At 47.4% G+C, this 23,690-nt stretch overlaps 1 protein-coding gene across 1 annotated transcript in view; it reads left to right on the plus strand.

Annotated features, from left to right (window-relative positions):
• LOC140682023 (DNA polymerase delta catalytic subunit-like) overlaps window positions 1–23,095 on the plus strand; it is a 35,286-nt gene extending 12,191 nt beyond the window's left edge. Inside the window, exons 8-20 of the mRNA XM_072922868.1 lie at window positions 2,009–2,097; window positions 3,026–3,142; window positions 5,530–5,643; window positions 6,461–6,608; window positions 7,661–7,735; window positions 12,865–12,893; window positions 13,263–13,371; window positions 14,908–15,083; window positions 16,934–17,086; window positions 18,706–18,808; window positions 19,481–19,613; window positions 22,333–22,441; window positions 23,092–23,095. Of these exons, the coding sequence (XP_072778969.1) occupies window positions 2,009–2,097; window positions 3,026–3,142; window positions 5,530–5,643; window positions 6,461–6,608; window positions 7,661–7,735; window positions 12,865–12,893; window positions 13,263–13,371; window positions 14,908–15,083; window positions 16,934–17,086; window positions 18,706–18,808; window positions 19,481–19,613; window positions 22,333–22,441; window positions 23,092–23,095 (1,359 nt within the window). The remainder of the gene's footprint in view (window positions 1–2,008; window positions 2,098–3,025; window positions 3,143–5,529; window positions 5,644–6,460; window positions 6,609–7,660; window positions 7,736–12,864; window positions 12,894–13,262; window positions 13,372–14,907; window positions 15,084–16,933; window positions 17,087–18,705; window positions 18,809–19,480; window positions 19,614–22,332; window positions 22,442–23,091) is intronic.
• Window positions 23,096–23,690: the final 595 nt, after the last annotated feature.

A 23,690-nucleotide genomic window follows, 5' to 3' on the forward strand; every position in this document is an offset into this window, starting at 1 on the left:
GTGAGGGGGAAATGGTGGTGAATGAGAGGGGAGAAAATGGAGGGAAATGTGAGGGGAAAGGGAGGGAAATGTGAGGGGAGAAAATGGAGGGAAATGTGAGGGGAAAATGGAGGGAAATGTGAGGGGAAATTTGAGGGAAATGTGAGGGGAAAATTGGTGAAATGTGAGGGGAAAATGGAGGAAAATGTGAGGGGAAAATGGTGGTGAATGTGAGGGGAGAAAATGGAGGGAAATGTGAGGGGAAAATGAAAGGAAATGTGAGGGGGAAATGGTGGTGAATGTGAGGGGGAAATGGTGGTGAATGTGAGGGGAAAATGGTGGTGAATGTGAGGGAAGAAAATGGTGGTGAATGTGAGGGGAGAAAATGGAGGGAAATGGAAAAAAAGGAGGGAAATGTGAGGGGGAAATGGTGGTGAATGTGAGGGGAAAATGGAGGTGAATGTGGGGGGAGAAAATGGAGGGAGATGTGAGGGGAAAAGGGGAAAATGATGGTGAATGTGAGGGGAAAATGGTGGTGAATGTGAGGGGAAAATGGTGGCGAATGTGGGGGGAGAAAATGGAGGGAAATGTGAGGGGAAAATGGTGGTGAATGTGAGGAGGGAAAATGGAGCGAAATGTGAGGGGAAAATGGTGGTGAATGTGAGGAGGGAAAATGGAGGGAAATGTGAGGGGAAAAAGTAGGGAAATGTGAGGGGAAAATGGTGGTGAATGTGAGGAGAAAATGGAGGGAAATGTGAGGGGAAAATGGAGGAAATGTGAGGGGGAAATGGTGGTGAATGTGAGGGGAGAAAATGGAGGGAAATGTGAGGGGAGAAAATGGAGGGAAATGGAAAAAAAGAAGGGAAATGTGGGGGGGAAATGGTGGTGGATGTGAGGGGAAAATGGTGGTGAATGTGAGGGGAGAAAATGGAGGGAAATGGAAAAAAAGGAGGGAAATGTGAGAGGAAAATGGAGGAAATGTGGGGGGAAAGGGAGGGAAATGTGAGGGGAAAATGGTGGTGAATGTGAGGGGAAAATGGTGGTGAATGTGAGGGGAAAATGGTGGCAAATGTGAGGGGAAAATGGAGGGAAATGTGGGGGGAAAGGGAGGGAAATGTGAAGGGGAAATGGTGGTGAATGTGAGGGGAGAAAATGGAGGGAAATGTGAGGGGAAAATGGTGGTGAATGTGAGGGGAGAAAATGGAGGGAAATGTGAGGGGAAAATGGTGGTGAATGTGAGGGGGAAATGGAGGTGAATGTGAGGGGAGAAGGGAGGGAAATGTGAGGGGAAAATTGAGGGAAATGTGAGGGGAAAATGGAGGGAAATGTGAGGGGAAAATGGTGGAAATGTGAGGGGAAAATGGTGGAAATGTGAGGGGAAAATTGAGGGAAACTTGAGGGGAGAAAATGGTGGGAAATGTGAGGGGGAAAAGGCAGGAAACATGAGGAGGAAATGTGATGGGAAAAAAGGCCAGGAAATGTAAGGGGAAAATGGAGGGAAACACGAGGGGAAAATGGATAAAAATGTGCAGGAAAACCAGTGGGAAACGTGAGGGGAAAAAAGGGCGGGAAAATGTGAGGGGAAAAAAGGGCGGGAAAACGTGAGGGGGAAAAAGGGCGGGAACTGTGAGGGGGGAAAAAGGGCGGGAAAACGTGAGGGGAGAAAATGGCCGGCGGTGACAGAGCTGCAGGTGAGGGGATTTGGGGACACTGAGGGAATTTGGGGACATTTGGGGACACTGAGGGGATTTGGGGACACTGGCAACACCTGAGACTGTTTTGGGGTGAATTTTAGGAAGAGATTTCAGAGATTTTTGAGGGGATTTTAGGGGATTTGGGTGTTTTATAAGCGTGATTTTCGGGGGGGTTTTGGGGAAGGGTTTTTAGGGATTTTTGAGGGGATTTTTTTACGGATTTGGGGATTTTTTTTTACTTTTTTAAGTGGATTTTTATGGTGCTTCAGGTTTTGCTTTCTGGGATGTTTTTGGGGTGAATTTGGGACATTTTGGGGTGTTTTTTGCCCTCCCAGGCCATGCAGGAGGATTTGCTGCTGCCAGTGGTGAAGTCGGAGGGGGGAGAGGATTTTGAGGGGGCCACGGTGATCGAGCCCCTCAAGGGGTGAGTGAGGGGGTACAAAAAACCCCCAAAATTCCACAAATCTCCCTCAAAAACCTCCCCAAAAAACCCCCCAAAATTCCACAAATCCTCCTCAAAAACCTCCCCCAAAAAAACCCCAAAATTCCACAAATTCCCTTCAAACACCTCCCCAAAAAAACCCCAAAATTCCACAAATTCCCTTCAAACACCTCCCCAAAAAACCCCCCAAAATTCCACAAATCCCCCTCAAAAACCTCCCCCCAAAAAAACCCCCACAATTCCACAAATCCCCCTCAAAAACCTCTCCCCAAAAAAACCACCAAATTCCACAAATCCCCCTCAAAAACCCCCCAAAATTCCACATATTCCCCTCAAAAACCTCCCCAAAAAAACCCACCAAAATTCCACAAATCCCCCTCAAACCCCCCCCAAAATTCCACAAATCCCCCTCAAAAACCTCCCCCAAAAAAACCCCCAAAATTCCACAAATCCTCCCCAAAAAAACCCCAAAATTCCCCCAAGCGCCCTGAAAAAAAACCTTCAAAAATTTGCCAAACCCCCTTAAAAACCTGTCAAGAAACCTCAACCCCCCCCAAAAAAAAAAACCCAAAAACCCACAAAAAAAATCTGAAACAAACCCCAAAAAACAAAAAAAAACAGAAAAAAAGGAAACCTAAAACCAAACCCGAAAAAACCCCACAAAAAACCTGAAAAAAAACAAAAATAAAAAAATGAAAAAATCGTGACAACGACCCACAAAAAAACCTCAAAACAAAACCCGCAGAGTGCCCAAAATATCAAAAAAAAACCTAAAAAACACCTAAAAATAGCCGAAAACTCTCAGAAAACCCAAATAAAAACCCCAAATTTCCACAAAAATCCTCAAAAAAAAAAAAAATGTACCAGAAATGTTAAAAAAGCCCAAAATAACCCAAAATTTTGTGCCCAGGTACTACGACGTGCCCATCGCCACCCTGGACTTCTCCTCGCTGTACCCGTCGATCATGATCGCCCACAACCTGTGCTACACCACCCTGCTGCCCCCCGGCGGGGCCCAGAAACACGGGTTCGTACTGGTTTGTACTGGTTTATACTGGTTTGGACTGGTTTGGACTGGTTTGGACTGGTTTGGACTGGTTTGGACTGGTTTGGACTGGTTTGGAGTGCTTCGGACTGGTTCGGACTGGTCTGGACTGGTTTGGACTGGTTTGGACTGGTTTGGACTGGGCAAACTGGTTCGGACTGGTTTGGATGGATCTGGAATGGTTTGGACTTGTCCATGTTGGTCTCTAGTGGTCTGTCTGTACTGGTTTATACTGGTTTATACTGGTTTGGACTGGTTTATACTGGTTTATACTGGTTTGGAGTGCTTCGGACTGGGCGAACTGGTTCGGATCTGGAATGGTTTGGACTTGTCCATGCTGGTCTCTACTGGTCTGTCTGTACTGGTTTGTACTGGTTTATACTGGTTTATACTGGTTTGGACTGGTTTATACTGGTTTGGATTGGTTTGTACTGGTTTATACTGGTTTGTACTGGTTTGGACTGGTTTATACTGGTTTGGAGTGCTTTGGACTGGTTCGGACTGGTCTGGATGGATCTGGAATGGTTTGGACTTGTCCATGCTGGTCTCTACTGGTCTGTCTGTACTGGTTTATACTGGTTTATACTGGTTTGGACTGGTTTGGACTGGTTTGGACTGGTTTGGACTGGTTTATACTGGTTTGGACTGGTTTATACTGGTTTGGAGTGCTTCGGACTGGGCGAACTGGTTCGGATCTGGAATGGTTTGGACTTGTCCATGCTGGTCTCTACTGGTCTGTCTGTACTGGTTTTTACTGGTTTATACTGGTCTATACTGGTTTCTGGTCGTTTATACTGGTTTATACTGGTTTGGACTGGTTTGGACTGGTTTGGACTGGTTTGGAGTGCTTCGGACTGGTTTGGACTGGTTTTTACTGGTTTTTACTGATTTCTGTTAGTTCATACTGGTCCATACTGGTTTTTACTGGTTTATACTGATTTCTGTTAGTTCATACTGGTCCATACTGGTTTTTACTGGTTTGTACTGTTTTGTACTGGTTTGGACTGTTTTGGACTGGTTTATACAGATTTCTGTTTGTTTATACTGGTCCATACTGGTTTATACTGGTGTATACTGGTTTATACAGATTTCTGTTTGTTTATACTGGTCCATACTGGTTTTTACTGGTTTATACAGATTTCTGTTAGTTCATACTGGTCCATACTGGTTTTTACTGGTTTATACAGATTTCTGTTAGTTTATACTGGTCCATACTGGTTTATACTGGTTTGTACTGTTTTGTACTGGTTTGGACTGTTTTGGACTGGTTTATACAGATTTCTGTTTGTTTATACTGGTCCATACTGGTTTATACTGGTTTATACTGGTTTATACAGATTTCTGTTTGTTTATACTGGTCCATACTGGTCCATACTGATTTATACTGGTTTATACTGGTTTATACTGGTCCGTACTGGTTTATACTGGTTTATACTGGTCCATACTGGTTTATACTGGTTTATACTGGTCCATACTGGTCTCTCCTCAGGCTGGGCCCCGAGGATTTCCTCCGGACCCCCACGGGGCAGCTCAGTCCATACTGGTCCATACTGGTCCATACTGGTCCATACTGGTCCATACTGGTCTATACTGATTTGTACTGGTTTATACTGGTCCATACTGGTTTATACTGGTTTATACTGGTCCATACTAGTTTATACTGGTTTATACTGGTCTCTCCTCAGGCTGGGCCCCGAGGATTTCATCCGGACCCCCACGGGACAGCTCAGTCCATACTGGTCCATACTGGTCCATACTGGTCTATATTGGTTTATACTGGTCCATACTGGTTTATACTGGTCCATACTGGTTTATACTGGTTTAGACTGGTTTATACTGGTCTCTCCTCAGGCTGGGCCCCGAGGATTTCATCCGGACCCCCACGGGGCAGCTCAGTCCATACTGGTCCATACTGGTCCATACTGGTCCATACTGGTCCATACTGGTCCATAGTGGTTTATACTGGTTTATACTGGTCCGTACTGGTCCATACTGGTCCATACTGGTTTATACTGGTTTAAACTGGTCTCTCCTCAGGCTGGGCCCCGAGGATTTCATCCGGACCCCCACGGGGCAGCTCAGTCCATACTGGTCCATACTGGTCCATAGTGGTCCATACTGATTTCTGTTAGTTTATACTGGTCCGTACTGGTTTATACTGGTTTATACTGGTTTATACTGGTTTATACTGGTTTATACTGGTCTCTCCTCAGGCTGGGCCCCGAGGATTTCATCCGGACCCCCACGGGGCAGCTCAGTCCATACTGGTCCATACTGGTCCATACTAGTCTATACTGATTTCTGTTAGTTTATACTGGTCCGTACTGGTTTATACTGGTTTATACTGGTTTATACTGGTCTCTCCTCAGGCTGGGCCCCGAGGATTTCATCCGGACCCCCACGGGGCAGCTCTTTGTCACCCCCCGGGTGCGCAGGGGGGTCCTGCCGAGGGTCCTGGAAGGGCTGTTGGCCGCCAGGAGCAGGTGAGATCCGGGCAGAATTTGGGGAATTTTGGGCAAATTCGGGGGAATTTGGGGATTTGGGGGGATTTCGTGAGAAAATTTGGGAGAAATTTGGGGGAAATATGGGAAATTTTGGGGATGGTGCAAATATGGAGGATTTGGGGGGAATTTTGGGGTGAATTTAGGATATTTTGGGGAGGATTTGGGGGATTTTGGGGAGATTTGGGGTAATTTTGAGAGATTTGTGGAGGGTTTGGGGGAATTTGGGTGATTTTAGGGATTTGGGGAGAAATTGGGGAATTTTAGGGGGAATTTGATGAATTTGGGGAGGCTTTTGGGGATTTTGGGGAATTTGGGCAATTTTAGGGATTTGGGGAGAAATTGGGGAATTTTAGGAGGGATTTTTGGGGGAATTTGATGAATTTGGTGAGTCTTTAGGGGATTTGGGCGATTTTAGGGATTTGGGGAGAAATTGGGGAATTTTAGGGGGGATTTTGGGGGGAATTTGGTGGATTTGGGGAGTCTTTAGGGGATTTGGGCGATTCTAGGGATTTGGGGACCATTTCCGTGGGGATTTTTGGGATTTCCGTGGGGATTTTTTGGGATTTCCGCGGGGATTTCTGCCCAGGTGCGCTCACCTGTGCCCAGGTGAGCTCACCTGCGGGTCCTGGCAGGGTAAAGGTGGCACAGGACCTGAACCAGCTGAATTTGGGTGAATTTGGGGCCATTTTTGTGGGGATTTTTGGGATTTCCTTTGGGATTTTTGGGATTTCCGCGGGGATTTTTTCCCAGGTGCGCTCACCTGTGCCCAGGTGAGCTCACCTGCGGGTCCTGGCAGGGTGAAGGCGGCGCTGGCGGAGGAGCAGGACCCCGAGCGGCGCCAGGTGCTGGACGGGCGTCAGTTGGCGCTGAAGGTGAGCGCCAACTCCATCTACGGCTTCACCGGGGCGCAGGCCGGGCGCCTGCCCTGCCTGGAGATATCGCAGGTGAGACACCTGGGCACGGGAACACACCTGGGCACACCTGGGCACACCTGGGCACACCTGGGATAGCCACAGACACACCTGGGATAGCCAGAGACACACCTGGGCACACCTGGGCACACCTGGGGCATACCTGGGCAAACCTGGGGCACACTTGGGCACAGCTGGGAGGGGTTAGAACACACCTGGGCATACCTGGGGGGGGGGGGTTGAACATTCTTGGGGCACACCTGGGCACACCTGGGAGGGGTTTGAGCACACCTGGGGCACACCTGGGGGGGGGGTTTGAGCACACCTGGGCACAGGTAACACACCTGGGGCACACCTGAGATAGTCACTGATACACCTGGGCACACCTGGGCACACCTGGGATAGTCACTGACACACCTGGGCACACCTGGGGGGGGGTTGGGCATACCTGGGGAAGGTTTGAGCACACCTTGGCACACCTGGGAGGGGTTTGAACACACCTGAGGCACACCTGGGACAGCCACTGACACACCTGGGATAGCCACTGATACACCTGGGCACACCTGGGAGGGGTTTGGGCACACCTGGGACAGCCACAGACACACCTGGGCACACCTGGGATAGCCTCAAACACACCTGGGCACACCTGAGCACAGGTAACACACCTGGGGCACACCTGGGCACACCTGGGAGGGGTTGGGGCACACCTGGGCATACCTGGGAGGGGTTTGAGCACACCTGGGGCACACCTGGGCACACCTGGAAGGGGTTTGAACACACCTGGGCACACCTGGACACAGGTAACACACCTGGGCACACCTGGGATAGCCACAGACACACCTGGGCACACCTGAGGATCCCAGATCACACCTGGGCACACCTTGACTGCCCTGGCAAGTGCCCCAAGCACACCTGGGCACACCTGGGAGGGGTTTGGGCACACCTGGGCACACCTTGACTGCCCTGGCAGGTGCCCCAGGCACACCTGGGCACACCTGGGCACCCCCAAACCCCACCTGAGGAGCCCAGATCACACCTGGGCAGGGCCAGGCCTCACCTGAGCCTCACCTGAGCCTCACCTGCAGAGCGTGACCGGCTTCGGGCGCCAGATGATCGAGAGGACGAAGCAGCTGGTGGAGAGCGAGTACCCGGATGTGCAGGTAACACACCTGGGCACAGGTAACACACCTGGGCACACCTGGGCACACCTGGGCACACCTGGGCACAGGTAACAACACAGCTGGGCACAGGTAACGCACACCTGGGCACAGGTAACACACCTGGTCACAGGTAACACACCTGGGCACACCTGGGCACACCTGGGCACAGGTAACAGCACACCTAGGCACACCTGGGCACAGGTAACGCACCTGGGCACAGGTTAGAACACACCTGGGCACACCTGGGCACAGGTAGCGGCACACCTGGGCACAGGTAACACACCTGGGCACACCTGGGCACAGGTAACAGCGCACCTGGGCACACCTGGGCACAGGTAAAACACCTGGGCACAGGTTACAGCACACCTGGGCACACCTGGGCACACCTGGGCACCGGTTACAACACATCTGGGCACAGGTAACGCACCTGGGCACAGGTAACAACACACCTGGGCACACCTGGGCGGGCACAGGTAACACACCTGGGCACAGGTAACGCCCCCCTGGGCACACCTGGGCACACCTGGGCACAGGTAACGCACCTGGGCACAGGTAACAACACACCTGGGAACAGGTAACGGCACACCTGGGCACACCTGGGCACAGGTAACACACACATAGGCACAGGTAACGCACCTGGGCACAGGTAACGCACACCTGGGCACACCTGGGAACAGGTAACGGCACACCTGGGTACAGGTAACACACCTGGGCACAGGTAACACACCTGGGCACAGCTGGGCACAGGTTACAACAAACCTGGGGACAGGTAATGCACCTGGGTACAGGTAACACACCTGGGCACACCTGGGCACAGGTAACACACCTGGGCACACCTGGGCACAGGTAATGGCACACCTGGGCACAGGTAACAACACACCTGGGCACACCTGGGCACAGGTAACACACCTGGGCACACCTGGGCACAGGTAATGGCACACCTGGGCACAGGTAACAACACACCTGGGCACACCTGGGCACAGGTAACACACCTGGGCACAGGTAACGCACACCTGGCCACACCTGGGCACAGGTAAGAGCACACCTGGGCACAGGTAACAGCACAGCTGGGCACACCTGGGCACAGGTAACGCACACCTGGGCACACCTGGGCACACCTGGGCACAGGTAACAACACACCTGGGCACACCTGGGCACAGGTAACACACCTGGGCACAGGTAACGCACACCTGGGCACACCTGGGCACACCTGGGCACAGGTAAGAGCACACCTGGGCACAGGTAACAGCACACCTGGGCACACCTGGGGAGTATTTTAATGGGTTTTTGTGTATTTTAATGGGTTTTTTTTGTAGATTTTGGGTTTTTTTGGGTTTCTCACCCCAAATTTTGCCCCAGGTGGTGTACGGGGACCCGGACTCGGTGATGTCACCTGGGGGCACTTTTGGGGCATTTTAATGATAGTTTGGTGTATTTCAATGGGATTTTGGTGTATTTTAATGATATTTTGGTGTATTTTAATGGGATTTTGGTATATTTTAATGGGATTTTTGTGTATTTCAGTGAAATTTTGGGTGTTTTTTCCCCCAGGTGGTGTACGGGGACCCGGACTCGGTGATGTCACCTGGGGGCTCTTTTGGGGCATTTCAGTGATAGTTTGGTGTATTTCAATGGGGTTTTGGTGTATTTTAATGATATTTTGGTATATTTTAACTGGGTTTTTGTGTATTTTAATGTGAATTTAGGTTGAATTTTGGGTGGTTTTTGCCGCAGGTGGTGTACGGGGACACGGACTCGGTGATGTCACCTGGGGGCAGTTTTAGTGTACTTCAATCGGGTTTTGGTGTATTTTAGCGCAGTTTTTCTGTATTTTAATGGGATTTTGTTGTATTTTAATGGGATTTTGGTATATTTTAATGTGATTTTTGGGTAGATTTTGGGTTTCTCACCCCAAATTCTTCCCCAGGTGGTGTACGGGGACACGGACTCGGTGATGTCACCTGGGGGCACTTTTGGTGCATTTTAATGATAGTTTGGTGTATTTTAGTGCAGTTTTGGTGTATTTTAATGACATTTTGATGGATTTTAACGGGTTTTTTTTTTATTTTAATGTGAATTTTGGTTGAATTTTGGATTTTTCCCCCCAGGTGGTGTACGGGGACACGGACTCGGTGATGTCACCTGGGGGCACTTTTGGTGCATTTTAATGATAGTTTGGTGTATTTTAGTGCAGTTTTGGTGTATTTTAATGACATTTTGATGGATTTTAACGGGGTTTTTTTTTATTTTAATGTGAATTTTGGTTGAATTTTGGATTTTTCCCCCCAGGTGGTGTACGGGGACACGGACTCGGTGATGTCACCTGGGGGCACTTTTGGGGCAGTTTAATCGGGTTTTGGTGTATTTTAGCGCAGTTTTTCTGTATTTTAATGGGGTTTTGGTATATTTTAACGGGATTTTGGTATATTTTAATGGGGTTTTTGGGTAGATTTGGGGTTTCTCACCCCAAATTCTTCCCCAGGTGGTGTACGGGGACACGGACTCGGTGATGTCACCTGGGGGCAGTTTTAATGAGATTTTGGTGTATTTCAGTGCAGTTTTGGTGTATTTTAATCGGGTTTTTTTGTATTTTAGTGAGTTTTTGATGGATTTTAACGGGGTTTTGGTATATTTTAATGGGGTTTTTGGGTGTATTTGGTGTTTTTCCCCCCAGGTGGTGTACGGGGACACGGACTCGGTGATGTCACCTGGGGGCAGTTTTAATGAGATTTTGGTGTACTTTAATGAGATTTTGCTGTATTTCAATGGGGTTTTGGTGTATTTTAATGATATTTTGGTATATTTTAAAGGGATTTTGGTATATTTTAATGGGGTTCTTGGGTGTTTTTCCCCCAGGTGGTGTACGGGGACACGGACTCGGTGATGTCACCGGGGGGCACTTTTGGTGTATTTTAATGGGATTTTTGCATATTTTAATCGGGTTTTTTTGTATTTAATGAGTTTTTGGTGTATTTTAATGGGATTTTGGTGTATTTTAACGGGGTTTTTGTGTATTTCACGGGAATTTTGGGTTTTTTTCCCCCAGGTGGTGTACGGGGACACGGACTCGGTGATGTCACCTGGGGGCAGTTTTGGGGCATTTCAATGTGGATTTTGTGTATTTTAGTGCAGTTTTTCTGTATTTTAATGACATTTTGGTGTATTTTAATGGGATTTTGGTATATTTTAATGGGGTTTTGGGGTAGATTTTGGGTTTCTCACCCGAAATTCTTCCCCAGGTGGTGTACGGGGACACGGACTCGGTGATGTCACCTGGGGGCAGTTTTGGTGTATTTTAATGATAGTTTGGTGTATTTCAATGGGTTTTGTGTATTTTAATGATATTTTGGTATATTTTAATGGGGTTTTCGTGTACTTTAATGTGATTTTCGGTGAATTTTGTGTTTTTTGCCCCAGGTGGTGTACGGGGACACGGACTCGGTGATGTCACCTGGGGGCAGTTTTAGGTGTATTTTAATCGGGTTTTTTTGTATTTCAGTGAGTTTTTGATGGATTTTAACGGGGTTTTTGTGTATTTTAATGTAAATTTTGATTGAATTTTGGTTTTTTTCCCCCCAGGTGGTGTACGGGGACACGGACTCGGTGATGTCACCTGGGGGCACTTTTGGTGTATTTTAATGATAGTTTGGTGTATTTTAGTGCAGTTTTCTGTATTTTAATGATATTTTGGTGTATTTTAATGGGGTTTTTGTGTATTTTAACGGGGTTTTTGTGTATTTTAATGAGGTTTTGATGGATTTTAACGGGGTTTTTTTGTATTTTAATGTGATTTTTGGGTTTTTTTGTGGTTTTTTTGCCCAGGTGGTGTACGGGGACACAGACTCGGTGATGTCACCTGGGGGCAGTTTTAATGAGATTTTGGTGTATTTCAATGGGGTTTTTGTGTATTTTAATGACATTTTGGTGTATTTTAATGGGATTTTGGTATATTTTAATGGGGTTTTTTGGGTTTTTTTGTGTTTTTTCCCCCAGGTGGTGTACGGGGACACGGACTCGGTGATGTCACCGGGGGGCACTTTTGGTGTATTTTAATGATAGTTTGGTGTATTTTAGTGCAGTTTTCTGTATTTTAATGATATTTTGGTGTATTTTAACGGGATTTTGGTGTATTTTAATGGGTTTTTTTTTATTTTAATGTGATTTTTGGGTGTTTTTCCTGCAGGTGGTGTACGGGGACACGGACTCGGTGATGTCACCTGGGGGCAGTTTTGGTGTATTTCAGTGCAGTTTTGGTGTACTTTAATGGGGTTTTTTTGTATTTTAATGATATTTTGGTATATTTTAATGGGGTTTTCGTGTACTTTAATGTGATTTTCGGTGAATTTTGTGTTTTTTGCCCCAGGTGGTGTACGGGGACACGGACTCGGTGATGTCACCTGGGGGCAGTTTTAGGTGTATTTTAATCGGGTTTTTTTGTATTTCAGTGAGTTTTTGATGGATTTTAACGGGGTTTTTGTGTATTTTAATGTAAATTTTGATTGAATTTTGGTTTTTTTCCCCCCAGGTGGTGTACGGGGACACGGACTCGGTGATGTCACCTGGGGGCACTTTTGGTGTATTTTAATGATAGTTTGGTGTATTTTAGTGCAGTTTTCTGTATTTTAATGATATTTTGGTGTATTTTAATGGGGTTTTTGTGTATTTTAACGGGGTTTTTGTGTATTTTAATGAGGTTTTGATGGATTTTAACGGGGTTTTTTTGTATTTTAATGTGATTTTTGGGTTTTTTTGTGGTTTTTTTGCCCAGGTGGTGTACGGGGACACAGACTCGGTGATGTCACCTGGGGGCAGTTTTAATGAGATTTTGGTGTATTTCAATGGGGTTTTTGTGTATTTTAATGACATTTTGGTGTATTTTAATGGGATTTTGGTATATTTTAATGGGGTTTTTTGGGTTTTTTTGTGTTTTTTCCCCCAGGTGGTGTACGGGGACACGGACTCGGTGATGTCACCGGGGGGCACTTTTGGTGTATTTTAATGATAGTTTGGTGTATTTTAGTGCAGTTTTCTGTATTTTAATGATATTTTGGTGTATTTTAACGGGATTTTGGTGTATTTTAATGGGTTTTTTTTTATTTTAATGTGATTTTTGGGTGTTTTTCCTGCAGGTGGTGTACGGGGACACGGACTCGGTGATGTCACCTGGGGGCAGTTTTGGTGTATTTCAGTGCAGTTTTGGTGTACTTTAATGGGGTTTTTTTGTATTTTAATGATATTTTGGTATATTTTAATGGGGTTTTTTTATATTTTATTGTGAATTTTGGGTTTTTTTGTGTTTTTTGCCCAGGTGGTGTACGGGGACACGGACTCGGTGATGTCACCTGGGGGCAGTTTTGGTGTATTTTAATGATAGTTTGGTGTATTGTATTGCAGTTTTCTGTATTTTAATGATATTTTGGTGTATTTTAACGGGGTTTTTGTGTATTTTAACGGGTTTTTTTTTATTTTAATGTGATTTTTGGGTGTTTTTGCCCCAGGTGGTGTACGGGGACACGGACTCGGTGAGGTGCCGCCTGAAGGTGCCCTCGGTGCCCGAGGTGGCCGCTCTGGGCCGGGCCGTGGCCACGTGGGTGTCCGGTCACTTCCCGCCCCCCATCCGCCTCGAGTTCGAGAAGGTGCGCCCCAAATTCGGGCAGGACCCCCAAAAATCACCCCAAAATGTCTGTGAGGGTCCCTAAAGGGGGGACTCGGGGAGAGTTTTGGGGTTTTTGGGAGGGAGTTTTGGGGTTTTTGGGGGAGTTTTGGGTTTTTGGGGGGAATTTTGGGGGTTTTGGGGGGGAATTTTGGGGTTTGGAAGGATTTTGGGGTTTATGTGGGGAATTTTGGGTTTTTTGGGGGAAGTTTTGGGGTTTTGGGGGGGTTTTGAGGGAGTTTTGGGGTTTTGGGGGGAGTTTTGGGGGGAATTTTGGGGTTTGGAGGGATTTTGGGGTTTTTGGAGGGGGTTTTGGGGTTTTTGGGGGGGTTTTGGAATTTTGGGGGAATTTTGGGTTTTGGGGGCAGTTTTGGGGGGGAATTTTGGTCTTTTGGGGAAATTTTGGGAGTTTTGGGGGGAGTTTGGAGGTTTTGGGGAGAGTTTTGGCGTTTTTGGGAGGAATTCTTGGGGTTTTGGGGGGGGAATTTTGGAGGTTTTGGGCGAGTTTTGGGGTTTTTAGGGGGGTTTTGGCGGAATTTTTGGGTTTTTGGAGGCAATTTTGGGGTTTTTGGGTTATTGGGGGGGTTTTGGGGGAGTTTTGGGGTTTTGGGGGATTTTGGGAAGGATTTATGGGTTTTGGGGGGAGTTTTGGGGTTTTGGGGAGGGTTTGGGGTTTTTGGTGGGAATTTTGGGGGTTTTGGGGGGAGTTTTGGGGTTTGGGGGGGGAGTTTTGGGGTTTTTGGGGAGAGTTTTGTAGTTTTTGGGGGGAGTTTTGGTGTTTTGGAGGCAATTTTGGGTTTTTTTGGGGAGAGTTTGGAGTTTTGGGGGGAATTTTCTGGTTTTTGGGGGGAATTTTGGTGTTTTTGGGGGAATTTTGGGGGGTTTGGGCAGAATTTGAGTTTTTGAGGGGAGTTTCTGGGGGGATTTTAGGGTTTTTGGGGAGATTTATGGTTTTGGTGGGAGTTTTGGGGGGAGTTTTGGGGGGAAATTTTTGGTGATGATGAAAAACAGCTCTAAAATAGGAAAAAAAACGGAAAAAAAAGCTGAAAAACTGTAAAAAATCGTTTAAAAAAACGGGAAAAAAATTAAAAATAGTGAAAAATAGTTTAAAAACGTGGGGAAAAAAATTTTAAAAAATAAAAATAATTTAAAAATCTGTTGGAAAACCCCTGCAGGTGTACCTGCCCTACCTGCTGATCAGGTTTTGGGGGGTTTTTGGGGTGTTGGGGGGGAATTTTGGCGTTTTGAGGGGAATTTTGGGGGGTTTGGGCAGAATTTGAGGTTTGGGGGGGAGTTTTTTGGGGGATTTTAGGATTTTTGGGGAGATTTGGGGGGAATTTTTGGGGGTGGTAAAAATAGCTATAAAATAGTGAAAAAAATGGGAAAAAAAGCTGAAAAACTGTAAAAAATCGTTTTAAAAATCGGGAAAAAATTAAAAATACTGAAAAATAGTTTAAAAATGGGGAAAAAAAATTTAAAAAAATAAAAATAATTTAAAAATCTGTTGGAAACCCTTCAGGTGTACCTGCCCTACCTGCTGATCAGCAAGAAGCGCTACGCCGGCCTCTGCTTTTCGGGGGGCTCCGGGGGCACCCCAAAACTGGACTGCAAAGGGCTGGAGGCCGTCAGGAGGGACAACTGTCCCCTGGCTGCCAACCTGGTGACAGCCTGCCTCAGGAGGATCCTGCTGCACAGGTGAAAAATGGAGGAAAAACGGGAAAAATGGGAAAAAACGGTGAAAAAATGGCAAAAAACGGTGAAAAAATGGTCAAAAATGGCCTAAGAATGGCCAAATAAGGGGGAAATGGCCGCAAAATGGGACAAGTCTCCCCTGGGTGCCAACCTGCCTCAGGAGGATCCTGCTGCACAGGTGAAAAATGGGGTAAAAACGGGAAAAAAATGGGAAAAAACGGTGAAAAAATGGCAAAAAACGGTAAAAAAATGGCAAAAAACGGTGAAAAAATGGGAAAAAACGGTGAAAAAATGGACTAAAAATGGCCTAAAATGGGGAAATGACCCCAAAATGGGACAAGTCTCCCAGGAGGATCCTGCTGCACAGGTGAAAAATGGGGAAAAACGGGAAAAACAGTGAAAAACGGTGAAAAAATGGCAAAAAACGGTGAAAAAATGGTTAAAAAATGGCCCAAAAATGGGGAAATAATGGGGAAATGGCCCCAAAATGGGACAAGTCTCCCCTGGGTGCCAGCCTGCCTCAGGAGGATCCTGCTGCACAGGTGAAAAATGGAGGAAAAACGGGAAAAATGGTGAAAAAATGGTAAAAAATGGTGAAAAACGGTGAAAAAATGGACTAAAAATGGCCAAAAATGGCATAAAAATGGCCTAAAAATGGGGAAATAATGGGAAATGGCCCCAAAATGGGACAAGTCTCCCCTGGGTGCCAGCCTGCCTCAGGAGGATCCTGCTGCACAGGTGAAAAATGGGGAAAAAACGGGAAAAAACGGTGAAAAACGGTGAAAATGGTGAAAAAATGGCCTAAAAATGGCCAAAAATGGGGAAATAATGGGGAAATGGCCCCAAAATGGGACAAGTGTCCCCTGGGTGCCAGCCTGCCTCAGGAGGATCCTGCTGCACAGGTGAAAAATGGGGAAAAAACGGGAAAAAACGGTGAAAAAATGGGAAAAAACAGCAAAAAACGGTGAAAAAAATGGCCTAAAATGGCCCAAAAATGGCCTAAAAATGGGGAAATAATGGGGAAATAATGGAGACTTGAGGTGGATTTGGGGTCAGTTTTGGGGTGGATTTGGGGTCAGTTTTGTGATGGATTTAGGGTCAGTTTTGGGTGGATTTAGGTCCCTTTTGGGTCAGGTTTGGGGCCATTTTTGGGTTCAGTTTTGGGGTGGATTTGGGGCCATTTTTGGGGTCAGTTTTGAGATGGACTTAGGGTCAGTTTTAGGGTCAGTTTTGTGATGGATTTAAGTGTATTTGGGTCAGTTTTGAGGTGAATTTGGGGTCAGTTTTTGGGTCAGTTTGAGGTGGATTTGGGGTCAGTTTTGGGGTGGATTTGGTGTCAGTTTGAGGTGGATTTGGGTTCAGTTTTGGGGTGGATTTAGGTCAATTTTGGGGTTGGTTTGAGGTGGATTTGGGGTCAGTTTGGGGTCAGTTTTAGGTGGATTTGGCGTCAGTTTTGGGGTAATTTTGAGGTGGAATTGGGGTCAGTTTTGGGATCAGTTTGAGGTGGATTTGGGGTCAGTTTTTGGGATCAGTTTGGGGCCAGTTTTGTGATGGATTTAGGGTCAGTTTTGGGGTGGATTTAGGTCATTTTTGGGGTCAGTTTTGAGCTGGATTTGGGGTCAGATTTAGGGTCAGTTTTGTGATGGATTTAGGGTCTGTTTGGGGTCAGTTTTGGGTGAATTTAGGACGAATTTGGGGTCTCTATCCCCTCAGGGACCCCCAGGGCGCCGTGGCCCATGCGCAGGAGGTGATCTCAGACCTGCTCTGCCACCGGGAGCTGGGGTTGTTTGGGACCATTTTTGGGGTGATTTTTGGGTAGATTTCGGATGAATTTGGGGTCTCTATCCCCACAGGGACCCTCAGGGAGCCGTGGCCCACGTGCAGGAGGTGATCTCAGACCTGCTCTGCAACCGCATCGACATCTCCCAACTCGTCATCACCAAAGAGCTGACGAGGGCAGCGAGTGCCTACAGCGCCCCCCAGGCCCACGTGGCGCTGGCGGAGAGGTGGGACCCCAAAAATATCCAAATTCACCCCAAAAATACCCCAAAAACCCACCCAGAAACATCAAAAACACACCCAGAAACCCAAAATCGCCCCAAATCCCACCCAGTGCCTACAGCGCCCCCCAGGCCCACGTGGCGCTGGCAGAGAGGTGGGACCCCAAAAACACCCAAAATCACCCCAAAAACACCCCAAAAACCCCAAAAACATCAAAAATCCACCCAGAAACCCCAGAAACCCAAAATCACCCCAAAAATACCCCAAAAACACACCCAGAAACCCCAAAAATACCCAAAATCACCCCAAAAACCCACCCAGAAACCTCAAAAACATCAAAAACCCACCCAGAAACCCCAAAAACCCACCCAGAAACATCAAAACCCCAAAAAACCACCCCCAAAAACCCAAAATCCCCCCAAATCCCATCCAGTGCCTACAGCGCCCCCCAGGCCCACGTGGCGCTGGCAGAGAGGTGGGACCCCAAAAACACCCGAAATCACCCCAAAAATACCCCAAAACCACACCCAGAAACATCAAAAACCCACCCAGAAACCCCAAATCACCCCAAATCTCAGCCAGTGCCTACAGCGCCCCCCAGGCCCACGTGGCGCTGGCAGAGAGGTGGGACCCCAAAAACACCCAAAATCACCCCAAAAATACCCCAAAAACACACCCAGAAACCCTAAAAACCACCCCCAAAAACCCCAAATCCCCCCAAATCCCAGCCAGTGCCTACAGCGTCCCCCAGGCCCACGTGGCGCTGGCAGAGAGGTGGGACCCCAAAAACCCCTGAAATCACCCCAAAAATCCACCCAGAAACATCAAAAACACACACAGAAACCCCAAAAACATCAAAAACCCACCCAGAAACCCCAAAAACCCACCCAGAAACCCCAAAAACACACCCAGAAACCCCCAAAACCCTAAAAAACCACCCCCAAATTCCCCATTTTCCCCCCAAATCCCCCCGAATTTTCCCAAATTCCCGGTTTTTTGCCCCAGACTGCGCCGGCGGGACCCCGGCAGCGCTCCGGGCCCATTTTCCCCCCAAATCCCCCATTTTTCCCCCCAAATCCCCCATTTTTCCCCCCAAATTCTGCATTTTTCCCCCCAAATTCCCCATTTTCCACCCCAAACTCCCCATTTTTCCCAATTTCCCCGTTTTTCGCCCCGAATTTTTCCCGATTTCCCCGTTTTTCACCCCGAATTTTCCCAAATTCCCGTTTTTTTGCCCCAGAATGCGCCGGCGGGACCCCGGCAGTGCTCCGGGCCCATTTTCCCCCCGAATTTTCCCAATTTCCCCGTTTTTCGTCCCAATTTTTCCCAATTTCCCCGTTTTTCGCCCCGAATTTTCCCAATTTCCCCGTTTTTCGCCCCGAATTTTCCCAAATTCCCCGTTTTTCGCCCCGAATTTTCCCAATTTCCCCATTTTTTGCCCCAGAATGCGCCGGCGGGACCCCGGCAGCGCTCCGGGCCCATTTTTACCCCTGAATTTTCCCAATTTCCCCGTTTTTTGCCCCAGAATGCGCCGGCGGGACCCCGGCAGCGCTCCGGGCCCATTTTTCCCAATTTCCCCGTTTTTTGCCCCGAATTTTCCCAAATTCCCGGTTTTTCACCCCAGACTGCGCCGGCGGGACCCCGGCAGCGCTCCGGGCCTCGGGGATCGCGTCCCGTACGTCATCGTCAGCGGCGCCCGCGGACAGCCCGCCTACGAGAGGTCAGAGGTCAGTCTGGGGTCACACAGGGGTCACACCGGGGGCACCGGGGTCACACGGGGTCACCGGGGTCACTCCCAAAAATTTCCCCAAGTTTTACCCCAAAAGCCCCCAAATAACACCGAAATTCTCCTGAATTGTATCCCAAAAAACCTCAAATTTCACCCCAATTTTATCCCAAAGCCCCCCAAATTTTATCCCAAAAAGCCCCAAATTTCATCCAAATATTCCCCAAAAACCCCCAAATTTCACCCAAATCTCATCCCAAATTTTATCCCAAAAAGCCCCACATTTCACCCAAATTTTATCCTAAAAAGCCACAAATTTCACCCAAATTTTATCCCAAAAAGCCCCACATTTCACCCAAATTCTCCTGAATTTTATCCCCAAACCCCCAAAATTTCCCCCAAATTTCCTCAAATTTTATCCCAAAAATCCCCAAAATTTCCTCAAATTTTATCCCAAAAACCCCAAATTTCCTCAAATTTCCCCAAAAACCCCAAATTTCACCCAAATTTTATCCCAAACCCCTCCACATTTCCCTAAATTTTACCCCAAAACCCCCCAAATTTCACCAAAATTTCCCCATAAACCCCCCAAATTTTCCCCCCGTCCCCCTATCCCTTCCCCAATTTGGAATTTTCCCAAATTCCTGTGAATTCACCCCAAAATCCCCCGCAGGACCCGGTGTTTGCCCTGGAGCAGAACCTGCCCATCGACACCCGTTACTACCTGGAGCAGCAGCTGAGCCGCCCCCTGCTGCGCATCTTCGAGCCCATCCTGGGCGAGGGCCGCGCCCAGGCCGTGCTCCTGCGTGAGTCAGAATTCCCAAATTCCCGAAATTCCCGAAATTCCCAAAAATTCCCAAAAAAACGCGTCCGAATCGGAGCAAAAACGGCGAAATTAGAGCCAAAAATGAGTGAAATTCGCCCAAATTCACCCAAATCAGCGTCTTCGAGCCCATCCTGGGCGAGGGCCGCGCCCAGGCCGTGCTCCTCCGTGAGTCAAAATTCCCAAATTCCCAAAATTCCCGAAATTCCCAAAAATTCCCAAAAAACCGCATCGAAATCGGAGCAAAAACGGCCAAAATAGAGCCAAAAACGAGTGAAATTCGCCCAAAATTCACCCAAAAGGAGCAGCTCCGAGGCCATGCCGCGCTGCTGCATGAGTGAGAATTCCCAAAATCCCGAAATTCCCAAAAATTCCGAAAATTCAAAAAAAAACCCAAAAAATTCCCAAAAAACCCCGTCCAAATCGGAGCAAAAATGACAAAATTAGAGCGAAAATTCACCCAAATTCACCCAAATTCACCCAAATCAGCATCTTCGAGCCCATCCTGGGCGAGGGCCGCGCCCAGGCCGTGCTCCTGCGTGAGTCAGAATTCCCAAATTCCCGAAATTCCCGAAATTCCCGAAAATTCCCAAAAAACCCCGTCCAAATCGGAGCAAAAACGGCGAAATTACAGCGAAAAACGAGTGAAATTTGACCAAATTCACCCAAAAGGAGCAACTCCGAGGCCATGCCGCGCTGCTGAATGAGTGAGAATTCCCAAAATCCCGAAATTCCCAAAAATTCCCAAAATTCCCGAAATTTCCCAAAAATGCCCAAAAAACCGCATCGAAATCGGAGCAAAAATGGCAAAATTAGAGCAAAAAATGAGTGAAATTTGACCAAATTAACCCCAAATCAGCGTCTTCAAGCCCATCCTGGGCGAGGGCCGTGCCCAGGCCGTGCTGCTGCGTGAGTGAATTCCCAAATTCCCGAAATTCCCAAAATTCCCAAAAATTCCCAAAAAACCGCATCGAAATCGGAGCAAAAACGGCGAAAATAGAGCGAAAATTCACCCAAATTCACCCAAAATTCACCCAAATCAGCGTCTTTGGGCGAGGGCCGCGCCCCGGCCGTGCTCCTGCGTGAGTGGATTCCCGAAAATTCCCGAAATTCCCGAAATTCCCAAAAATTCCCAAAAATCGGAGCAAAACCAGCCAAATAGAGCCAAAAATGAGTGAAATTCACCCAAAATCGAACAAAATTCACTCAAAATGAGCAGCTCTGAGGCCATGCCGAGCCCAGGCCGTGCTCCTACATGAGAGAATTCCCGAAAATTCCCAAAATTCCTGAAATTCCCAAAAAAATCCCAAAATTCCCAAAAAACCCCGTCTAAATCGGAGCAAAAACGGCGAAATTAGAACCAAAAATGAGTGAAATTCGCTCAAAATTGAACGAAATTCACCCAAAATGAGCATCTCCAAGCCCACACTGAGCCCAGGCCGTGTTCCTCCGTGAGTGAATTCCCGAAAAATCCCGAAATTCCCGAAATTTCCTGAAATTCCAAAAAAACCGCGTCGAAATCGGAGCAAAAACGGCGAAAATAGAGCCAAAAATGAGTGAAATTCGCCCAAAATTCACCCAAATCAGCGTCTTCGAGCCCATCCTGGGCGAGGGCCGCACCCAGGCCGTGCTGCTGCGTGAGTCAAAATTCCCAAAATCCCGAAATTCCCGAAATTCCCAAAAATTCCCAAAAAACCGCATTGAAATCGGAGCAAAAACGGCCAAAATAGAGCGAAAAATGAGTGAAATCCGCCCAAAATTCACCCAAAAGGAGCAGCTCCGAGGCCATGCTGCGCTGCTGCATGAGTGAGAATTCCCAAAATCCCGAAATTCCCAAAAATTCCCAAAATTCCCAAAAAAACCCCAAAAATTCCCAAAAAACCGCATCGAAATCGGAGCAAAAATGGCGAAATTAGAGCGAAAAATGATTGAAATTCGCCCAAAATCGAACAAAATTTACCCAAAATGAGCATCTCCGAGCCCACACTGAGCCCAGGCCGTGCTCCTCCGTGAGTGAATTCCCGAAAAATCCCGAAATTACCAAAAATTCCCAAAAAACCCCAAAAATTCCCAAAAAACCGCATCGAAATCGGAGCAAAAATGGCGAAAATAGAGCGAAAATTCACCCAAATTCACCCAAAAGGAGCAGCTCCGAGCCCACATTGAGCCCAGGCCGTGCTCCTCCATGAGTCACAATTCCCAAATTCCCGAAATTCCTGAAATTTCCAAAAATTCCCAAAAAACCCCAAAAATTCCCAAAAACCCCCGTCGAAATCGGAGCAAAAATGGCCAAAATAGGAGCAAAAATGGAGCAAAAATTCACCCAAAATTCACCCAAAATTCACCCAAAATTCACTGCAAGACCCTCGAATTTTTGGGGATTTTGGGATTCATTTTGGGGAAATTTCGGGAGAATTTTGGGTGAATTTTGGGGTTTTTGGGTTCTCAGCAACTCCAGGATTTTTGGGGGGTTTTTTTGGGGAATTTTTTGGGGTAATTTTTAGGGATTTTGAGGCTCCCTGACCCCAAATTTTGGGGCTCCCTGACCCTCGAGTTTGGGATGGATTTTGGGTGTTCTGGGATGGATTTTTGGGGAAATTTTGGGGTTTTTTGGGCTCTATGAGACCCCGAGATTTTTGGGGTGGTTTTTGGGGTAATTTTTGGGGATTTTGGGGCTCCCTAACCCCAAATTTATCCCACAGAGGGGGAACACACGCGCTGCAAGACCCTCGAGTTTGGGATGGATTTTGGGCGTTCTGGGATGGATTTTGGGGGGAATTTTGGGGTTTTTGGGGTTCTCAGCGATCTCAGGTTGGGATATTTAAATCAGAGCAAGTTGCATTACAGTTGTAGTAGTCAATTTTAATACATGAGAGCAATTTAGAATTCCATTGTAATCAAAGACTCTCAATTTTCCTTGCAAGATATGGTGGTAGATGTGAGAAGAGATGCGGTTTTAAATGATAGGTAATGGCCTGTCCCTCATGCTTCTCTCTTGCCACAGATGATAGAGACAACAGCAGTGTCTGCCCTGGCTCCCACTCCTCCTGGTGAACAAGCCAGAGAGGAGCAAATTGAGGAGTATGACCTCGAGGCTCCATCAGTGGTCACGCCTGAGCCTGAATCTCCTGAGCCAGTAAGTGCCCGTTGTGGGTGGGGCTGTTTTTAGTGCAAGGCAGAGCAGCACGTTTCTCTTTTGCATTTCTTAGCTTTCAAGAATTACAATGTCAGTTACACAAATCGATCATTGTCACCTGATAGTAGACAGGTTGGGATATTTAAATCAGAGCATGTTGCATTACAGTTGTAGTAGCCAATGTTAATACATGAGAGCACTTTAGAATCCCATTGTAATCAAAGTCTCTCAATTTTCCTTGCAAGATATGGTGGTAGATGTGAAAAGAAATGAGGTTATAAACGATAGATAACAGTCTATCCCTCATGCTCCTCTCTTGCCACAGATGATAGAGACAACAGCAGTGTCTGCCCTGGCTCCCTCTGCTCCTGGTGAAGAAGCCAAAGAGGAGCAAATGGAGCAGTTTGACCACAAGGCTCCATCACGGGTCACACCAGAGCCTGAATCTTCTGAGCCGGTAAGTGCCTGTTGTGGGTGGTGCTGTGTTTAGTGCAAGGCAGAGCTGAAGTTTCTGACCAGCCAGCTCTTGCTGTTGCTGGCCGAGGATGCTGAGTGCTGGAGTCCTGCCAGGACCCAGCGATTTCCTGCAGGCGGTGACCTCCAGCTAGAAATTGGCCTTGGACCTGTCATGTTTAGGCACCAAAGCCTGTTGCCTCAGGGTGAGCGTCTGGCTGCTCAACTCAGTGAAGCTCTGTCTCTTGGGCTTCTGCAGGCCCAGGCCAAGGGAGGACGAGGTAGTGCTGGAGGTCTCAGGGTTTGGTTTGTTTGCTTTCCCTTTGTGGAAACATGTGTGTGGCTGGTGAAACGGGTCTGCGGTTGCTTGAGTATTTATTCAGTTCTACAAAGTGTGCGGCTCAGCTGTCTTGTGACTTTTGATAAGCTGCAAGTAGACGAGTGTGTTGTCCATGAATCTGTGGGGGAGAA

This window comes from Taeniopygia guttata, chromosome Z, assembly GCF_048771995.1.
Source record: "Taeniopygia guttata chromosome Z, bTaeGut7.mat, whole genome shotgun sequence".
Classification (NCBI taxonomy): Eukaryota; Metazoa; Chordata; class Aves; order Passeriformes; family Estrildidae; genus Taeniopygia; species Taeniopygia guttata.